Source organism: Akebia trifoliata, chromosome 9, assembly GCF_017979445.1.
Source record: "Akebia trifoliata isolate Shusen 1 chromosome 9, ASM1797944v1, whole genome shotgun sequence".
Lineage (NCBI taxonomy): Eukaryota > Viridiplantae > Streptophyta > Magnoliopsida > Ranunculales > Lardizabalaceae > Akebia > Akebia trifoliata.
This window is the reverse complement of record NC_141383.1, coordinates 21,925,360-21,945,021: the sequence shown is the minus strand read 5'-3', so window position 1 is coordinate 21,945,021 and position 19,662 is coordinate 21,925,360. Positions and strand designations below refer to the sequence as shown.

Here is a 19,662-nt window from a genome sequence, read left to right as displayed (position 1 = left end):
TCGGTCCAAAGTCAAGTATTATTTATATATTCTCCCTTAAATTTTAAATAATTCTCGTCCGAACCTTACTTTTTTAGGTTTGTTATATATTCTCCCTTGTATCGTTAATGTGCATTAAATGAGTATAAATTACAATAAGATAATTATATCATCGGCCAATTTTGGTTAAAATATCCAACATGGGAAGATGAAAATGCTTCTTGTTCCTATTCGGATCCTTAATATTGTATTACATAGAGTCGTGCTGGAGTGACTTCGAGATTGTACCTCATATTGTACTTCTTAACGTGAAATTGTGTAGGAATCATAGATATTTTTGACTCGTATCTCGATAAAAAATATTTGTGATTCTTACACACTAGGATATGCAATATGAGTTACATACTGCAAATCCGAAAATCTTGGTAGATTCCCCCTCTTTTTTTTTTTTTTTTTCAAATTTTAAATTTTTATCATTAAAATTATATTCTTTTTAGTTACTTTTAATTCAAAAATATTAAATTCCAATTATTTGTTTTTTTCCTCATAAAATTGATTGTCAATGCGAATCTACCATTATTTTAGATTTTTTAACATACAGATCATCAGATATTAACGGTAATGGATTGTTTTAGTGTACAACATCTTTATATTCTATCAACGAAGAAAATGAATTAACTATACTCCCAAGAGGGCATATTTTATCTTTTAAAAATAAATAATATTTTTATTGAACATATAAGTATTATTATTTTTATTGTAAATGAGGGTTAAATAATCATTTATATAATAAACAATTTTGTGAGAGGGGGCCAGTGGAGTTGGTAACTAGATTTAAACAAGGTTTAGAGGGAATTATTTAACTATTAAGGGATATAATAAAAAAAATACTTGAATTTGACTTAAAAAATTAAAAAATAAAATAAAACTCTACTTGTTTTAGTCTTCTTATTTAAAAGTCAAAGGAGCTCTCCTTGTAGACCACAATTTTTCCTGTATTTTGACATCGTCATCATCCGTTAGTCTTATTTTCAATTTAGTAGGGGAAGTCATGCGAATCCAATTCCCACACTCAATTCTATCATTGGAGACGACTTCCATTAAGAAAAGTGTCCCCCATGGGACGTTCCATTTAACAATTTCAATTCACATTTTTTTGTTTTTTGTTTTTTATTTTTTTTATTTATTATAATCGAGTATCCAAATAAATAATGGATTGGGCAATGACCACATATTTGGGTCTTGCCCAGTCCATAGACCATGGTCTTGTCCAAAGACAAGTCTCGAGACACCTGCAATGTCCGCACATAACATGCACCAAGTAAGTGAGGGTGGCCCCTGAGGAATTAATGTTCATATTGGGTACCAAACTCAAATACCCATATTGAGACTTAATGCTCAAAATTTTAAAAAGACGAAATCATGTATTTTTCAAAATTGATCCGTGATCAAACGCATATTGAATTTGGTTCAATTGATTTATCATTTCTTATGAAAATTTAAAAATATACTTATTTTTCATTTATTTATTTTTTTTTTTAGTTTAATAAAAATATAATATCAACTTTATAATTGTTCAACTGATCGCAAATATTTGAGATAAGATTTTCATGTTAATGATATTTGAGATCATCGATGAATAATGCTTAATATGTCAAATCCCATTGAAAGAACACTTGACCCCTAAGTCAGATTCACAATTAATTTCTTAATTAAAAATTAAAATAATAACATATGAAAAATGTTGATTTATAAAAAAGAGATTATATTGCCACACAAACTTTTACTAAAGGCACCCCAATTTCATAAGTAATCACCAAAGAATTAACACATGCATAGGGGTGGCGTTAGCAAAAGTTGGTGTGACAATTGAAGCTCCTTGATCGAAAACATGTCCTGAAAATTGAAAAAAAAAAATACCCCAAGACAGTAGAATATTCATTTTAATTCTCACCCAAGACAATATAGAATATTCATTTTAATTTTCAAAATGGTAAATTCCCATATCCGTCATTAAAATATTTGATGTAATAAGTGGAAAATATTTATTGTTTTATAAAATAGTAAATATATCTTCTTCTTTTTTTGCTAGCTTTCTATACTTCTGAGTTTAGGATTTTATACAAGCCTAATCATAATTGTAAACATCTACTAAAATTGTTTGAATGAGTTCTATAGTATTTTTTAATTTTGAGATTATAAATGTTTTAAGAGTGTTTTAATCTTCAATTGAAGCGTGATAAATCATTGATTTTTTGTGAGGATTTTCTGCTCACCATAAAAATCATCCTAAAAAAAAAATCAATTTAATCCAAAACTTTTAAGTCATATAGGACAAATTCTGACTCCCAAGGGTCTTTAGAAAATTTTGGATCTATAAGAACCTAATCGACATTATTGGTTGTGTCCGATTTTAAAAAATATTGGTTTGATTTTTGAATTTTCCACTACAATCATGGGAAGGATTTTAACTTTAGTAATAGTTGAACCAAGGGTTTAATAAGAAAACCTTTTTGTCTTAAATGTCTTTGAAAAGAACAACAATCTATTAAACAAGTTTATAAACTTTAAATATTCGGGTGATCTAGACATAACCCCTCCATGTTTTGATTATTATTTTAGATACCCCCGTGTTTTCAAATTGATGGCATAATCCTATTTTATAAGAATCAAAAGTCTAACAAGAAATGACCTAAATACCCTCATCTTCGACTTCTAGTCAAAACCCTTTATTTATTTATTTATATATATTTTTTAAACTTTCGAGAGTCGTCATCTTCTCAGTATCTTAACCTATTAGGTAAATTATTTTTCACCGATTCGATCTCCTCTACAGTGTCTTGTTAAGAAATCATTGAATGTTTTGTCCCTATGTAATTCTCAAGGTATGAAGGATAGACAATCTTAAAGATGGAAATAAATATGCTCTATTTTTTGTAAAGTTCTTTTACCTTTTCATAGTTGTGTCTACCTCACCAATTCAAAGGGAGAGTTATCAACCAATTCAAAGGGAGAGTTATGAAAAATAGTACATAGGGTACATGAGACTAGATTCATTGAAAAAATAAATCAAAATAAAATTAATTTTGAAGCATAATATAATTGAAAATTTAAGGTTTACCTCTCTTCCCATGAAATCATTCAAATTAGTGTTGCCCCCATGAATTGCAAGTTTAGATTTACCCCTTTACTTTTGGCCAATGGTATTGACTTGTCAAAGACTATGTTTGGTAACATTTTTGAAATTTGAAGTTTAAAGTCTAGAAACATGTGAAGTCTGGAAACTAGAAATCAAACTTCAAAATTCTCATCCAACGTCCCCCTCCATTGGTTCAAAATTATTAAATATCGATTCTGAAATGAATTAAATAAAAATAAAACTTATGAAGTCTGAATTTTAAAAGTGGACCACCTACATTCAGACAACCACCGAAGTGTTGCCAAACACACATTAAATGCAAAAGAGTTGTGTTGGAATGACCTCAAGCTTGGACCTCATATCGTAGATCTTGAAGTGAAAGTGGATAAGAATCATAAATGTTTTTACTCGTATCTTGAGGAAAGTATCTATGATTCTCATACACTTTTACGTCACGGTGTGCAATGTGAGGTCCAATGACGTCACTTCAGCATTATTCAATGCAAAATGATGAATATTCTCTCTCTCTCTCTCTCATATTTTTAGTGACTACAGATGTCACTAGGATCATGAATGTTGAATGGTTATAATTCAAAGTTAATATTAAAATATTAAAATAAAAAAAATCTAATCAAGGAATTATTGGAGTGATGCCAATTTCTTTCTTTATCTTTTTTTTTTTTTCTTGTAATTTGTACAAAACATTCTGGAATCACTTCTAGCTTCTTCATGAAGTTAGAAGTGCTCGAAGGAACTAATATGTATTATTGAAGGATCTTCCCATTAATCGGAGAAAAATTCTTAGTATCTCAAGTCCATTAACAATTAGAAAAATATTTAATCAAATTATGGTATTTGTGAAGTTTATTTTTTTCTTGTTAATCCAACACCTCGAATTAACTCTCAATCTTTTTATGAACTCTCATCTTTTCCTACATAATAATAAATCCTATGATGATAGTTTGTTAATTTTGACTCACACATCATCTTTTCTAAAATCATATATTGAGAAAAAAAAATTACATTCTAAAATAATTTACACAAACCAGACTTTCAATTGATTCCATGTATGAAACATCGATTATAAGAAAATTGGGGTCTTTAGAAAATTTCGATTATATTTAATCGGATCGACTTTATTAATTATGTCCAGTTTATAATACATGGGATTTTATTTATTTATTGTGAAACCCAAGGAGCATCCCCACCTTTGGTGTGGCTAATCTCCCTGGGCCGCACACATCTTCCCACCGAGTCATGTATTACGACAAGTAAGTAGTCACATTTTTGTGGAGGGGTATATAGAGAGACTTGAAGTCACGACATTGGGAGCAAACTCAGACCCTTCTTACCATTTCAGTTAAGCCTCGATGGGTATAATGCATGAGATTGATTTCATAGGATAAACACTTACCTTACTTACTAAGTAAGATTTTAACTCTTATTGTGGGTCTTTGTGCTCTAATGGATTACCACGTTGGCAATCTAACACCACAACCCTCTAAATTTCGTGGAAAGACTTAGATTTAAAATAAAAGATTCCAAAAACATTTGTTTGGCTCGATCCAAGGTTTGAAAATGGATGGCTACCGAATTTTCATAGAACTCCCAAATTTAAAATTAAAATTAAACAGAAAAAAAATATATATATTTTTTTTAAATTTTTTAAAGCTCATGGAATTTTGTCTTCTACAACCTTGTGGCATTGGATCATATTTTTGGGTGTCACAAGGTGAACTCAAGGAATGTAAATGCAAAATCGATGTGTTTAGGTGTTTCAAGATTTGCAAGAGGGGTAGAATGATAAATGTACCCTAAAGATATTTGATTTGAAAAGATAAGAATGTCCCAGTACTGCCAAAGGTTTAAGTGCCTAATAAATTCAAGTTTGGTTGGATATGTGGCATGTGGGGGACCAATTCTCTAACTAGTTAGATATAAAATATCGGACTTGGTCTCTCCCACCAAATCCAACTTGGTCCGATACATCACATCGGACCACCACCAAAATTTATATAAATTTTGGCTTCAATAATTGGTCTCAATTTAGTCATTGATTGCACTTTGATTCCTTTTGATCATGATCCTTGATCTTTCTTGGGATTTGACAATTTGGGTTACCCTTGCTAGAGAGTTACCACAATTAAATGATCAACAAAAATGTACCTAGTTATAAGGGTGTACATGGTTTGATTTAGTGGTAAAGTTGGAACCGAATCAAACATGATCGATTCTACAAATCCGAAATCAATATAATTACCCCATGGATTCAAACCAACCAAAATCGACCTTGGTTGCGATTCTCAGTTCCCAAACCCAAACGACCAATTTCAATATTATTCCAGTAACACGACTCAATGTCCCAAATGTTGGAGACCTTTTTGACGTGAATGTGTTTATAAAATCGTATATGTTTTTCATCGAGATACGAGTGAGAAGCATCTATGGTTCTGTGACCATCATCTGTGCACACCAATGTTCCAAATGAAATGTCAATTTAAGAGAGAGAGAGATCTTATCTCTTCGATTTTTTGACGTGGTTGTGACGTTGACTTGACTAGTGAGGGAGATGACGACTAGAGTTTGTTAAGTTCCACACTTGAAAAGGAAGAGAGAAGAGATGAAAGATAGAATGAGTTTTAGATTTATTTTATTTGTTAAATAAATAAATTATATATTGGTTCAATTTTCAGTTGGTTCCATTTTATGATACCCCTGAACTGAGAACCAAATCAAATCAATCGATTTTTTTTTTTACAACCCAAAACCGAACCAAAGCATGCTAAAGCCAAACCAACCCAATCCAAAATACTTTGGTTCGATTCTCGATTTGACCCGATCCAATGTGCACCCCTAAATGCTTATCATGTTAACACAAATGATCATCTTCTCGGATCCCACATGGTGTCTAACCATACATTTGGACAATACATGTGTCCATACTTGGGGGTCGCTCTATTTGCACCTACCATTTCATGTAAGTACATCCCCTTAAACAAAAAAAGAAAATTACTTTGGACGAATTGGAAATCTTAATTCTTGTATTTTTCGATCGATTATTCCACTATAAACCTATATAAAGCCAAATTTCAACAGATTACTTCAATAGATGTGTGTCAATCGAGATATATACATTAAAATTTTTTTAATGCAGTCACCATTTTTTTATGGGTAAGCTAGACTTGAACTCACAACCTCAAAGTTGCTTTGCAATGTGTCAAACCAATTGAGCTATGGGTCTAAGCCCTAGTGAATTCACCATTGAACTCAACAATTTCAATAAAAATGGAATGTTGAATTCAAAGAACTTCAAACAGATTCAATGAACAATGAGTCAATGAGCAAGACAAGACAATATGTTAGAAAAGAAAAGGAAGGCTCAATGAATACTATTTTTATGTGTTGACACTGATTTTTCAACATGTAATAGGCCATCTCCAATGATCCCTATTGACACAAATAAAAACTTGAAACCTTATTGTGTCAATAGGGCTCATCTGATATGGTTTAAGCCATATTGATAGCTTCCTATCAACATGGTTCAGACCATGTCAACACTAGACTATTGACATGGATTGACAAAAAGTTATATTTTTTTTTTTTTATCTGATTAACTGAAAGTAGAAAAAAGGAAGAAGGGAAATAAAGAAGGAAATCTTAAAATTACCTCAAATGAAACCCTAAATTTCTATCATTTTACCATTATAATAGACGACAACAAATAGAAAATATAAGGAGAGGAAAAATATATATCTTTCTTTAGGTTGCTTCGTTGTAAAGAAGAGGATAAAAAAAACAAAAAAGGATTGTTTGTTTGCTAGCATGGGAAAAGGAAACGACGGGCAAAAAGTGACAATGGGAGGAAGAAAAATTGATAAATTCGGTAGGTACAAGTGATAATTATTTTAGGTGCACTTACGTCAAAAAGTCGATTTACCTTTCGCAATTGTGTCTACATCACCAATTCAAATGGAGAATTATGAAAAATCGTACATAGGGTACATGAGATTAGATTCATAGGAAGAAAAATCAAAATGATATTAATATCAAAGCGAAATCAAATTGAGAAATTTAGGTTTATCTCACACTCCAAGAAATCGTAGAAATTAGTGGTACCCGACGAAATACAGGATTAGGTTTACACCACGACTTTTTGTCAATGTTGTTGACTCATCCAAAATAATGAAAGTGACCTAATCCCTATCACTTCTCTAATTTTTTTTTTCTTTCTCTCAAATCTTTGTTATCTATCGTAAATGAATGTTTTTTGACGTCTTGTCTCGTTTGTGAACGAAACCGAGTCGTCTCAAATAAGAAAAAAAATGTGGAATCAGTATAAAATTTTTTCTCCTTTTAAAAAATCAACACATTATCTGCAAAACTATCAACTTAATTACAATTTATTCTACTAAAAATTTGAGTTAATGATTTTTTTCAAAAATTAAAATTCATCTTCTTTATAATTATAGGTAATAAAATTATACACATTTTAAACTCCAATGCATAGTTTATATGAAAAATCGAAGAACTTTATATAATATGTATTCATATTAGAATATATGAAAACATTAAAAAATCTATAGAATGACTAAATAAATCAAAATTCAAAATACCCATGGATTCCCATAGGATAAAAATCAATGGTTGTAATTCCAATTGGTGCGGTTCCATTTAGAACCAATTCTAATGGATTCCAATAAAAAGGGAACTAAATCGAGGTTTTCGATTCCAATTAAATATGAGTACCCATTGACATCTTTTGTTTAACATTAGTTGTGCACTGTGGGTCCCATCTCCATTTAATGGTAACGCCAATGAACCCTTACTAATATTAGAGAGCTACTATTGCCCTGCCCCGCCCCCAACTTTTACTAATGCCACACCAATTCATGTATAAATCGAGGGGCTTAAAATGGGTTGGATTTTATCCAAAATTCGAGTGATCCGAATCCGATTTTTAGTGGATTTGGTTTATTGAAGTATATCCAAATTAAAATATTTGGATATAGGTTGATGTTCTTTGACCTGAATCAGATAAAGGTCAGATACAGATCCATAGATCCTCCTATATCCGGATGATATACTATTTTGTATGTTATATTTTTTATCCTATTATTTATGAACAAATGAGTATTAAGTATAGTGGTCAAAGTTTCTTTTCAAAAGAGTTTGAAATTACTTTGTAGTGGTTTGAAATTATCCGACCCAACCGATCCAACTCAATTAATCCAGTCGGATTGGATTTGGACCTGAATTAAAAATCCGGATATGGATATGGGTAGACACATATCCGGCCCAAACTCAACCCATTTTAAGCCCTCTATAAATCTTCAAATAATTGCACACAATTGGTGAGGCGTTAGTAAACATTGGTGTGGGAATATAAACTCCCCTAATATTATTCCTAATATGTAATTTTATGTTTAGAGAGGGTAAATTGGGTGACTGAAAATATACAAATTTTTTCTCTTTTTCGAATTCAAAAGGAACTTTTTCTCTTCTTTGAATTCGACCGTTGTACTTCCTACCCCAAACGGTCATCTCTTCAATTCCATGTTAATTTAAATATTTAAAGTCTCACTCTAACCTCAATCCACATCTCTCTCTCTCTCTCTAATCCAATGGAGAAACTGCAAGAAACACCACCTCCCTTCAAACCCGCTGAATTGGTTGAGAAAACACCACCTCAAACTCTGAAAGTTGATCAGAAATCCCCAAATTCCATCGAAGATGCTCGTAAATACGGCACCCCAGATCCCCTCAAAGTCCCCAAAGCATTCAAATACCCCGAAAGGTGCCTAAATTCTACAATCTAACTTCCAATCCAATAATGGGTTCAAAATCTGTGTTCTCTGTGTTCTGTTTTACAGATTATTTGATACATTTTTGCAGGTATAGGAGCCCAACAGATCTCATGATGTCCCCTGTTTCCAAAGGCCTACTTGCAAGAAACAAAAAATCGGTCCTACCCTTGCCGCCCGCTATGAATCAATCAAAGGTGCCTCTTTTCATCTTTTACATTTGGACTAATTTTAGAGATCACTCTTGAAATTGATTTCTTCCCAGAGATGGGCAATTCCTTAGTTCTTAGATATCACCCTTACAGATTCAATTTTTATTGATTGATGTCTTCTAGTACTTACTGATTCAAAATCCATGCTTTCAGGATGTGGGTATCTTTCAAATCTGAGTATCGGCAATGCGGATAAGCTTAATCGGATGGATTTTTGTGGTCTTGGTGAAATTGCTATGGGTTTTCTGCTATGTCATGGAAATGGATGACAACAATCCATTTGGAGTTAGTGTTTTTAATGTTTGGGCTTTGTGTCTGTAAAGTTTTTTTTTTTCCCCCGAAATGGGCTGGGTTAGAACTCTTTGGACTTCCTTGAAAGTTCTGTTATATGCAATCTTGCAAATAATTCTGCAATTAAAAGAGGTTCTCGAAGTTCAAAATTTCATTTGGCATGCTTGGAAAATTGAATTGATGTCTCTACTTATATAACAAAAGCCCCCCCCCCCTCCAAAAAAAAAAAAGTGCAAACTGATTTATTTGCGAAGTTAATCCCGAAGTAGGTTTTCTTCTGTCTTAATTCAACAAAAATATGGGGAAATGCAAAAAAAAACAATGATTATAATTAACTTGCTCTGACCCATCCAGAGGGGCCGGCACCAAGTTATATTCGGTACGAGACTTTTTTGGTGTTTCGGGCCCTATCTTGTGTCGGTGTGTGCTTGTGTTGCACTTGGCTTACTGCGCCAAGTGCGCATTAACCTGGAAAGCTCCACAGCCCCTCCAGAGCTTAGCAAAGTTGCTCAGTGCTTTGGCCCCCATATCATGTGTTGTCATGGTTGTATCAAGTGTGGTTTTTGGAGAACTTTCCTTGTTTTACAACCTGTGTGCAAACGCCTTTACTGCGTTGCTTGCTAGCATTCCACACATAAATAAAGAAAATAGAGGAAAAAAGCTTAATCGCTCTTGTCAAAATTAAGCTTATCTAATAAAAATCTCCATCAATTCTAATATAAACTATATATATGAACACAGCCAGAATTACACATTCATGAAATGTGCCTCTTACACCAATATTTTTTCTTAGTATAGCGCATTATGCCATGTAGATAAAACAGATTTAAAGAAAGTGGACTATGTAACGTGGGATGGGCTCTGATCAAGTGCCTGACTCATTCTCCAATCGAACTTCATACCATTGGATGGAACCAACTTCTCCATCGATCTCAAGTTCACAAACAGACTTTACAAGGTGAGAAACGGCATCATCAATTGTTTTAAATCTTGCAAGGTCGGGAGGCAAGGCATTTCCAGGCCAGTTTTCAAGCCAACCTTTCAACCTCTCCTTCAACTCGTCCTCAGAAACAAATTCCTCATTCTTGCCCGGTTCCAATAGAACATAAGTTTCGGTCTGTAAATATGCTCTTCTCCTCCTGATTGCACAAATCTGATATTTTTGAATAAGTTGGACAGCCTTTCGTAGATTAAGTCTGGATTATGTTGAATAAAATTTGGGAGAAATGCGGACAATGAAAATACAACACGTGTAATAAAAGTGGGCTTTGAAATTCTTTGAATGTCTCAAAGAAACCAATCATCCTACGAGGTTGTGAATACAGAATTTCTACGAACAAAATCACCAAGCAATCCCCTCTCGGATTTAATTTACTTCAAAATATCTTCTTGTCTAAATGTCTTAAAGAAACACAGGTCGTCCTTCCAAGGTTGTGTGTTTCGTGCCTAAGTGGTCAAGGGTTTAAATTTGATGCATTCCAGTAGATCTAGGCCTTTTGGAACATTGGTTTAGATTCTTAACAATTGGTATCAGAGCCAACCCCACATCTCAAGTTCGAGTCACAGAAAAGGCTACCTGGGAGGACTACATGCTACGGAAAAACCCTGAGAAGTGCCCAAGGACTACGGGAAGAAAATGCTGAGAAATGTCCCACTCAGAGTGAAAGCCACTGTGGACGTCGGCTGCGGAGCCTGGTGGGTTTAAATTCAATGCGTTCCTAGGCCTTTTGGATCATTGGTTTAGGTTCTTAACATTGTGATTATGAACAAATCATATAAGGTTGTGTGATGGTACTAACAAATGTGTTAGTATTTTGAAAATCCTGATAACAAAAGAATTTTCGGTAGTTCCACTTTGTAAATATATTTGAGTATATGAACATTAATTGCATTGGATCAATATGAAAAGTAACGATTAAATAGATAAAATAATTTACTTATGAATAAGAAAGCAAGAACCAAATTTACATTTTACCCGATGCTTGTCATGTCTGGCAATTTTGGGCAGTTTTAGATACTCTGAAGAGCCCACATAGCCAGTTATAGCAACTGGTCTTGCTCGAAAAAACGGAGTCCGAATACAGCATCTCCATGATATTTTGCCTGCAATGAAGATAATGGGTTTACATATTTTGTAAGCCAAAAATGCAAATTCATCCTCTCAAGATTGATTAATTGCAAATCTGATTATTTGTACAATAAAATTTTGATAGTGAATTAGAGATTGGATGACTAACTCGACCACAAAATGAAAATCAAAATACTTACATCAGATGCCTAAAACAGATCATCATCTAGAGCTAACAAGAATAACTTTTCTGTCCTGCCCATGGTTTTAAAACTCGTTTTGATGTCTCGTCTCATCCATGTCGTCTTAGACGAGTTTTCTGATACGTTTGAGACGTCTCGTTCAACAATGAGAATAATGAACTATGATTTTAAATCTCGTCCGATATGTTTGACTTGTCTATCTGTCTCATTGGTGGACGATACCGAGACTAATCGGATGACATTTAAAACCATGGTCCTGCCCAATTTCATTAGGTCCTTATATTACATTGAAGACCCACATCTAAGGAAATTTCGACAAACATAAATTGATTTCTTCATTTTTTTCCCTTTCAGGCATTTTAATCCGGAAAGCCCTCACTTTATTGATGGGACATTTGGATCCCCTTTCCCCCCATTTTCCTTCATCGTCAATTATCGGTATCAACCCATAGTCCATAAGGTTTCCTGAAGGGACTTTAGCACTTCGGCCAATCAAGTGGAGGCTGAAAAGCCAAAGCACGAGACATGTCAAACTAGATAAGAAATCTACTCCAAATGTACAAATCTCCTCAAACCTTAATAGCCACTACTTGGGAACTCCATAAAACTCTTTTCTAAACATTTATTATGTTCCTTCATTCATGTTCAAAATTACAAAAACCCATTTGCACCATTGAGTTGCTCATTTTGTTAAAAATATCTATAAATTCCATAAATTAACAGAACCCAATTCAAATTTAGCTTCCAAATTATCAAAAAACAGGTTTCACAATATATCAATAAATATCTACATATTTCTCTAAAACCCAAACATTTTTTTCTTCAAATTTTCACATAAACTCATCAAAGAAACTCTTCCTACATTTAAGATTACCTACTTCTTTATATAATTTATGTTCAAAATTACTAAAACCCATTTGCACCATTGAGCTGCCGATCTTGTTAAAAATATCTGCAAATTCCATAAATCTACAGAACCCAATTCAAATTTAGCTTCCAAATGATCAAAAAACAGGTTTCGCAATAGATCAATAAATATCTACATATTTCTCTAAAACCCAACCATTTTCTTCCTTCAAATTTTCACATAAACTCATCAAAGAAACTCTTCCTACATTTAAGATTACCTACTTCTTTATATAATTTATGTTCAAACTACTAAAACCCATTTGCACCATTGAGTTGTTGATCTTGTTAAAAATATTCACAAATTCCATAAATCTACAAAACCCAATTCAAATTTAGCTTCCAAATTATCAAAAAACAGGTTTCACAATAGATCAATAAATATCTACATATTTCTCTAAAACCCAAACATTTTTTTTCTTCAAATTTTCACATAAACTCATCAAAGAAACTCTTCCTGCATTTAAGATTACCTACTTCTTTATATAATTTATGTTCAAAATTACTAAAACCCATTTGCACCATTGAGTTGCTGATCTTGTTAAAAATATCCACAAATTCCATAAATCTACAGAACCCAATTCAAATTTAGCTTCCGAATTATCAAAAAAACAGGTTTCACATTTTCACAAATTTCTCAAAAACCCAAACATTTTTTTTTTCTTCAAATTTTCACATAAACTCATCAAAGAAATTCTTCCTACATTTAAGATTATCTACTTCTTTGCATATATATGTATAAATCCCATCTGATAACAGTTAAAGAAATAAAACTCAAGCAAAGAACAGAAGAATAGATATAACTTACAGTTGAAGCTATGAACTCCAAGGTTGAAAATTTGTTTCTCAAAAACTCCCACCATTGATATCAGACTCCTTCCAACTTCATGGAGCAAAAATCTTAGGGGATAACAAACTAAACTGTACCTCTCATATTTCCTTATTTTTTTTAGCCCCTTTGTTCACAACAAATTTACTAAAATGTCCCCCAATCTCTTTTTAAGTTCTATTTCCTACTATTTTTCTTCCATATCAGATTTTTTCGACCGCAACATCCTCCACAATTATGTTTCTTTCGTAAACATATTTTAAAATAGTCGTGATAATATGACGCCCATTCTGATGCACGTCCCTTTCATAGAACCGTTGATCAATGACTTCGGGATACACAAGAAAAAGATTTATAATTATGCGTATCCCAAGGCAATTGATCTATGATTCTATGATGGGGGTGTCGGAAAATTATTATACATTTAAAATGTATTCTTGTTTAATGTTTTAATTTAAAAGCAAGAGTTTTGTCATACAAAACTCTTGCTTTTGTTAGATTAATCGAATCTCAGCATTAGTATCCAAACCCGATCCATCAATAATTGGACCGGGTTGGAATAAGACTAAACCCAATTTAATATATAAAATCTAAAAAAAACATCATAAATTTAAATAAAATATATAATATAATTATATATTTTCTCACATTTTATCAGATCGGGACATGATTAATTAAAATCAATCTAGTAAGATATTGGATTGGATCCTTATCGAAGTGCAACTCTCCTCGATCTAGACCCAAAAATTATTGTCTTATTGGAACAGATTTTGGGTCTGATCCAATCCATTGATGACCATTGTTTACGAGTCTGAATTTGAAGCGGGCAGCCCACTTCAAATTTTGAAGGAACCCTCCTTGTTATCAGACACGTGGTATTTTGCATTATTTAATGCCCCTACATTTCCACCAAAATTTGAAACACCTCCTTAGAAATGCCACGTGTAATCCAATGGAGAGAGTTCCTTCAAAATTTTGAAGCGGACTGGACCAATTCTGGTTTAATAGGGATTTGATTCGTCCAAGTCAAGTCAATCTTAATGAGTGTCAAGCCCAAGCCCATTCAAATGAGCTAGGCTTGAGAATAGTCCATGTCCATTCTAACAACAGCCCAATGCTTATGGTCCAGGCTATTTGCTTTTTGCATCCACCATTTCTATGCTCAATGCACCCACTTTCCTTCATAAATCTAGGTCTGTCAATGGATCGGATCAGACCCAAAATAACCTTTTTCAGAAAATTCTTTTTTTAAAGTTCATAAAATTTTGTATCAGATCGTGTTTTTGGATACCACAAGGTGGGCCCAAGGAAATCCGTACTAACTTAGTAAGGCTAGTTGGACTCTTATTTCTTTCTTCTTCCCATAAGAGAAACATTTTCCTTACTAACCTTGCAAAGATTTTAAACCTTGCTCACAATTCTGTCTGTGAGTTAATTTACTCACAGCCCAATAATCGATTGACACATGGCATAGATGACGTAAATAATATATGCTCTCTCCTACCCCCTACCCTCACATCCTCTACCCACAAATTTTAATTTTCAGATTTCAAATTTTAAAAACAATCGTAAGGCTCACATGGATTATCATATCGGTAATCGAACACCACAACCTTCTAGATTTCATTAAAAATTTTATGATCAATTTAAAAAAAAAAAAATTAAAGTTATTCGATCTTGATCTATAGTACAAAAAATGGACGGTTATCGAGCACCCAAAATTAAAATTAAACGGTGAAAAATAACTATTTTTTATTTTTAAATTCGTCGAATTTAATCTTCTACTACAACACTGTCGTATTGGATCATGTTTATTAATCCCAAAAATGTGAATTTTCACCGTTAACAGGAGAGAGAAATTTTATCTATCGTTACATTCGTCACTGCGCTTGTGAGCAAAAAACAATTTATTTGATGACGTGGCGTTAGAGTCTTTTATAGGTGACGGTTATTTTCCTATGATTAAGATTTGGTCCACAGCCCGAAACTTGCTCGAACTTTAACTAACGAGAATATTTAACGGAAAAAACCGTTACATCAACTACTCTAACCGTATCTTTCTACTTTGATGATGATCATGAAACCCTAATTAGAGCTGAATCTAAAAAATCTAATAGAAAAAACTACATAGAGCAAAGAAATTTGATTTCTTAAATTTTTTTTCGATCGAAGAAAAATAATAAGAAGAAGAAGAAACGATTTTAGGGTTTATTTCTTTGGTGCATTTCGTCTCCAATTGATTCTAATTCTGTGAGTACCCTTTGAAACTTCGTTTATTCTTCATTTGTTCTTCTCTCTTTCAAATGTAATTTCATCGGTATCCATAATTTGGTTTTAAATATATTGTCTCGACCAGATAAACTATTTAACTCGATTTATAATTATTTATGAATCTATAATTATTTTTTTAAATTAAATAATATAGATTAGAAGATGTTTAATTACAATATTATATATATTTTTTAAGATAATAAATATTAAAATTATGAAAAATTAATTGACTAAGAAATTTAAAAAAAAAATGATATTTTTGAAATATCAGATTGGGTATTTTTGTTTCTTTTTTATTCTTCTAGGACCTTAGAAATCATTAATTAATTTGTTTGTATGGATTTTAGTAGGACTTGTATTATACTTTCATGATTTTCAGATTTTGGAGATTATGCTTTAAAATATAAATCTTTTTTTTTTTTTTTTGTTGTGTTTATATATATATATATTCTTTTTTCTCTTTTCAGGAAGAAATATTGATGGTGGAGAGATTGTGGTTTAATTAGTGAAATTGGGCCAAAATACACAACCAATGTAAGTGAGATAACCAATTAGAGATTATGGTATCTTTTGTTACAATAGAATTAAAAGCGACATGGATTATTCAAGAATCGAAGTCAATTTATAAAAAGAAGATATCAATAAACTTCTATAAAATGGTCTCGTATGAAACATGAAATCCTTCGATACATTGATTTCTATTTCTCAATGATATCTCACGATCGAGATAATTGACTGAATCCCGAAAAAAAAAAAAAAAAAAAACATTCATAGAAGTTCATTGATATCTTCTTTTTATAAAGCAAATCAACTTTGATTCTTAAATAATGAACATCTCTTACGGTTCTATTGTGAGAAAAGATTCCCTCTTTTGTGGAAAAGGCCTATTTGACACCCGGGAAGTTTCATAAAAAACTTCTCTCAACCATCAAAGCGCGTTCGAACATTTATTTGATGAATAATGATTTTTTGATGCCCCCCTCTGGCACATGCCTCCATACGCCCCCCCCTGACATATTTATGGGTATGTATAGCTGTGTATCTCGAGGTAAAGAAATCTATGGTTCTAACTCATACCACATCAAGGAGTGTATGGGGGCATGTGTCAGAGGGGACGTCAGAAAATCACGATTCTTATTTGATTCATGGATAATATGTGGATTATTTTGCTAGTCAAATTGATATTTGTTTTGTATTTTCAAATTGGATGGCTGTTTGTACATTTTCTTTAAGCGAAAAAGAAAATCAACTTTACAACATATGAAGCTCTTAGGCTGTGCTTTTGTATCTTTTTCAATGCAATTGATTTGTGAACCTTACAGCTTTTTTTTCTCATTTCAGCATCAATGTCCATATGATGAAATGGTTTTGGAGGTTTGAAGCCTAACTTTGGATAAAAAAGGTTAGAGTTATGGAAACAGGACATGAGAATGGAAGTAGTAAGCATTCACAGATACCTCCCGAGGCTACTACCGACAAAGGTGAACGTATTAAGCTAGGAAAAAAATCAAGCTCTTCTTCCTCTTCTTCTTCGAATTCTTCGTTTGATGAAGATTTCTTTCTATTGGATGAAAGTGCACCTCGTAAGTCCTCTGTAGGCATTACCGGCCCTCTTAAATTTGATGAGAGTGCTCATTTAGCTCTAGATGGTAAAAAGGATGTCCCGACCGCATTTGGATCACCTGATATGGGGTCCCTTGGACCTATATCCCCACCGGGTATGCCCGCTCTTACTCCCGAACCTAGCTTGCACGGCAAGTCACCACAGCAATCCCCTCCAGTCCAAGTAATGGAGAGGTCAGATGTACCCGATCCATATAGGATTCCATCTACGGTATTCGCAAGAACTAAGTCTACAACACCCGTCGAGTGGAGTGTGGCATCTAACGAGTCGTTGTTTAGCATTCATATGGGGAATAATAGTTTCTCAAGAGATCAAATTTTTTTAATGGGTAGATCCGGAGAGCTTGGAAAGTCCGGGGAGTTGTTTACGTTACCTAATACGATGTCTGGGGAGTTGATGATGAACTTTCCTAATAACCTTTCCCCAGCGTCGACAGCAGTAGTGAACCCTGAGAAGAAGAGTTCAGATTTGGGGGAGAACTTAGGTGTTGCTGAAGCAGCAGCGGAAACCATGAAGGAGGTGTTAAGGGCAACGGCGGAAGATCGTAACAAGGAAAGTACACCTCCTGCTGAGGGCACCCGTCTTTCATCTAGCGTTTCTCACCGCTCTGATGGGAGTGGAGCCAGCATCGTTTCTTTTGCGTTTCCAATGTAAGATATATCTCTTGATGCTATCTAAGTAGACACAAACATATGTGTGTCAAGCATCTATATCTAGGTGTATATGAACTAGAGTCGTGATCCAGAACAGTGTCTTGTTCCTATAGCAAAATACGGTGTCTACGTGACACATTTTTATTGGAAAATAAACACATTGGACTGCGTGGCATGAAGAAAATGGCTTGGTTAGGAGCCCAACGCATTTCAAAGTTCAAATAAAACGTGCCAAGTTGACACTGTTCCTATTGTATAGGAATGGGACACCAATTATGGATCCTGATTCTATGAACTACTTATGTATCCATACCATCTATGATTTTTGGCTCAATAAAGTTAGGCAGATTTACCAAAACATGCACAACTGTTTTGTAGACAAACTTCTGTGTGGCAAAGCATTTTAGAGGTGTAATCCTTCATCGTGTATGGTAGTTGACCCTTATCTGGTTATATGTGTCCAAGGTCTACCTATGAGAGAAGCTCTTACCTCTGTTTATAACTCTAGTGAAAAAAATCTTGATTGATTTTTTATAAACTGTTATTTGCATAATTACTTACTAATATGTCTTTTCATGCCATAATAAAACTGTGGACATGTCAGTGTGTCACACAAGCATCTCCCAACAAATTGACTTAATTTATAGTCTGTTGGTACATTGCAGATTGACAGGCGAAGGAAACAAAAGTGTCTCGGTGAAGGTGGAACCCGAACAACAACCCCAACAGCAGCCACAACCACAGACACTCCCGGGAACGGTTCCAGTTGTTACGGACACTAAGTGGTTTTCTTGTTTCGCTTGTTCGTTTTGTCGTTAAGTGTGTGAGTAGTCAACACTTCTCTTTTCTTCCATAAATAACATTGAAAACACCTACACCGCCATTAACGAATACTTCCCTAACTTGCTTGTAGGTTTTTAGTGTTCTTCCCAATATTGGGAGTCTAGAAGCTTGTTGCATTGTTTGAAGCATCATCGGTCTATTAAAGTGCAAAGGCTTATAGTTTACAGTAGGTCTTTGTCTGTCTCTAGCACACACCGTTGGATCAATCAACTTGATATACTGTACTATCTATCTACTTTTGAGTTCAGATACATTTCTTTCTCCCATGTTCTATATGGTTCACTTGTATATGAGATTAAGTGAAAGAAGGAAGAACCAAAGGTGGTAGAACATGGGAAGAAACTTGTATCTCTTGTTTAGAATTTTTCTTCACTTATGTTGTTATATCTCCATGCATCATTTCTGATGACAATGTTGTATAATTGTTCTTCGACATACATGATATATAGCTAATAGTCTTAGTGCCTTTGTTCTAACATCATTCTTTAATCTTTCTCAAAATTGGTTGATCATCTAATGTGTTATTGACTTTGAAACAATGTTTCTAGACATTGAAGCATGAGATGAGGTGCTTGACTGGCCAACGCCTTGAGGCGTAAGCTTCACATGTTTAGAATTTTTTACATAAATAAAATATGTTTAAATAATTTATAAAGTTAGGGTAGCCACCACACCACACATTTATAAATCTCAAGTTTCAAATCCATTTAATTAAATTCCAATTTTAGTTCCCTACATTAATATTAGTTTAAATACTACCATTTTATATTTTCAGCGAGAAAAAATATTTGATATTGGAATAATTGAATGTGATCGTAGTAAATAACTTTTTTATATTTATTG

General features: G+C 33.3%; 3 protein-coding genes across 4 annotated transcripts; 2 read left to right on the top strand and 1 right to left on the bottom strand.

Moving 5' to 3' along the window:
* Nucleotides 1–8,706: 8,706 nt before the first annotated feature.
* Nucleotides 8,707–10,324, top strand: LOC147394665 (hydroxyproline-rich glycoprotein family protein). The gene is made up of 3 exons (XM_086454809.1): nt 8,707–8,912; nt 9,011–9,116; nt 9,285–10,324. Exons 1-3 carry the CDS (start codon nt 8,740–8,742, stop codon nt 9,306–9,308), a joined length of 303 nt encoding a protein of 100 aa, XP_086310935.1. The 5' UTR covers nt 8,707–8,739; the 3' UTR covers nt 9,309–10,324.
* On the bottom strand, nt 10,130–13,558 carry CRR7 (chlororespiratory reduction 7). The gene is made up of 3 exons (XM_086454807.1): nt 13,408–13,558; nt 11,398–11,525; nt 10,130–10,575 (listed from the first exon to the last, which is right to left on the bottom strand). The coding sequence occupies exons 1-3, from the start codon at nt 13,460–13,462 to the stop codon at nt 10,288–10,290; spliced, it is 471 nt and encodes a 156-aa protein (XP_086310933.1). The 5' UTR covers nt 13,463–13,558; the 3' UTR covers nt 10,130–10,287.
* A 1,933-nt stretch (nt 13,559–15,491) lies between these two features.
* LOC147394663 (uncharacterized) lies at nt 15,492–19,295 on the top strand. Of its 2 annotated transcripts, XM_086453870.1 has the most exons (5): nt 15,492–15,678; nt 16,167–16,233; nt 17,041–17,973; nt 18,642–18,799; nt 18,890–19,295. In XM_086453870.1, the coding sequence occupies exons 3-4, from the start codon at nt 17,111–17,113 to the stop codon at nt 18,793–18,795; spliced, it is 1,017 nt and encodes a 338-aa protein (XP_086309996.1). In that variant the 5' UTR covers nt 15,492–15,678; nt 16,167–16,233; nt 17,041–17,110; the 3' UTR covers nt 18,796–18,799; nt 18,890–19,295. The 2 variants fall into 2 exon arrangements, with proteins under 2 accessions (XP_086309996.1, XP_086309997.1); XM_086453871.1 differs by lacking the exon at nt 16,167–16,233.
* Nucleotides 19,296–19,662: the final 367 nt, after the last annotated feature.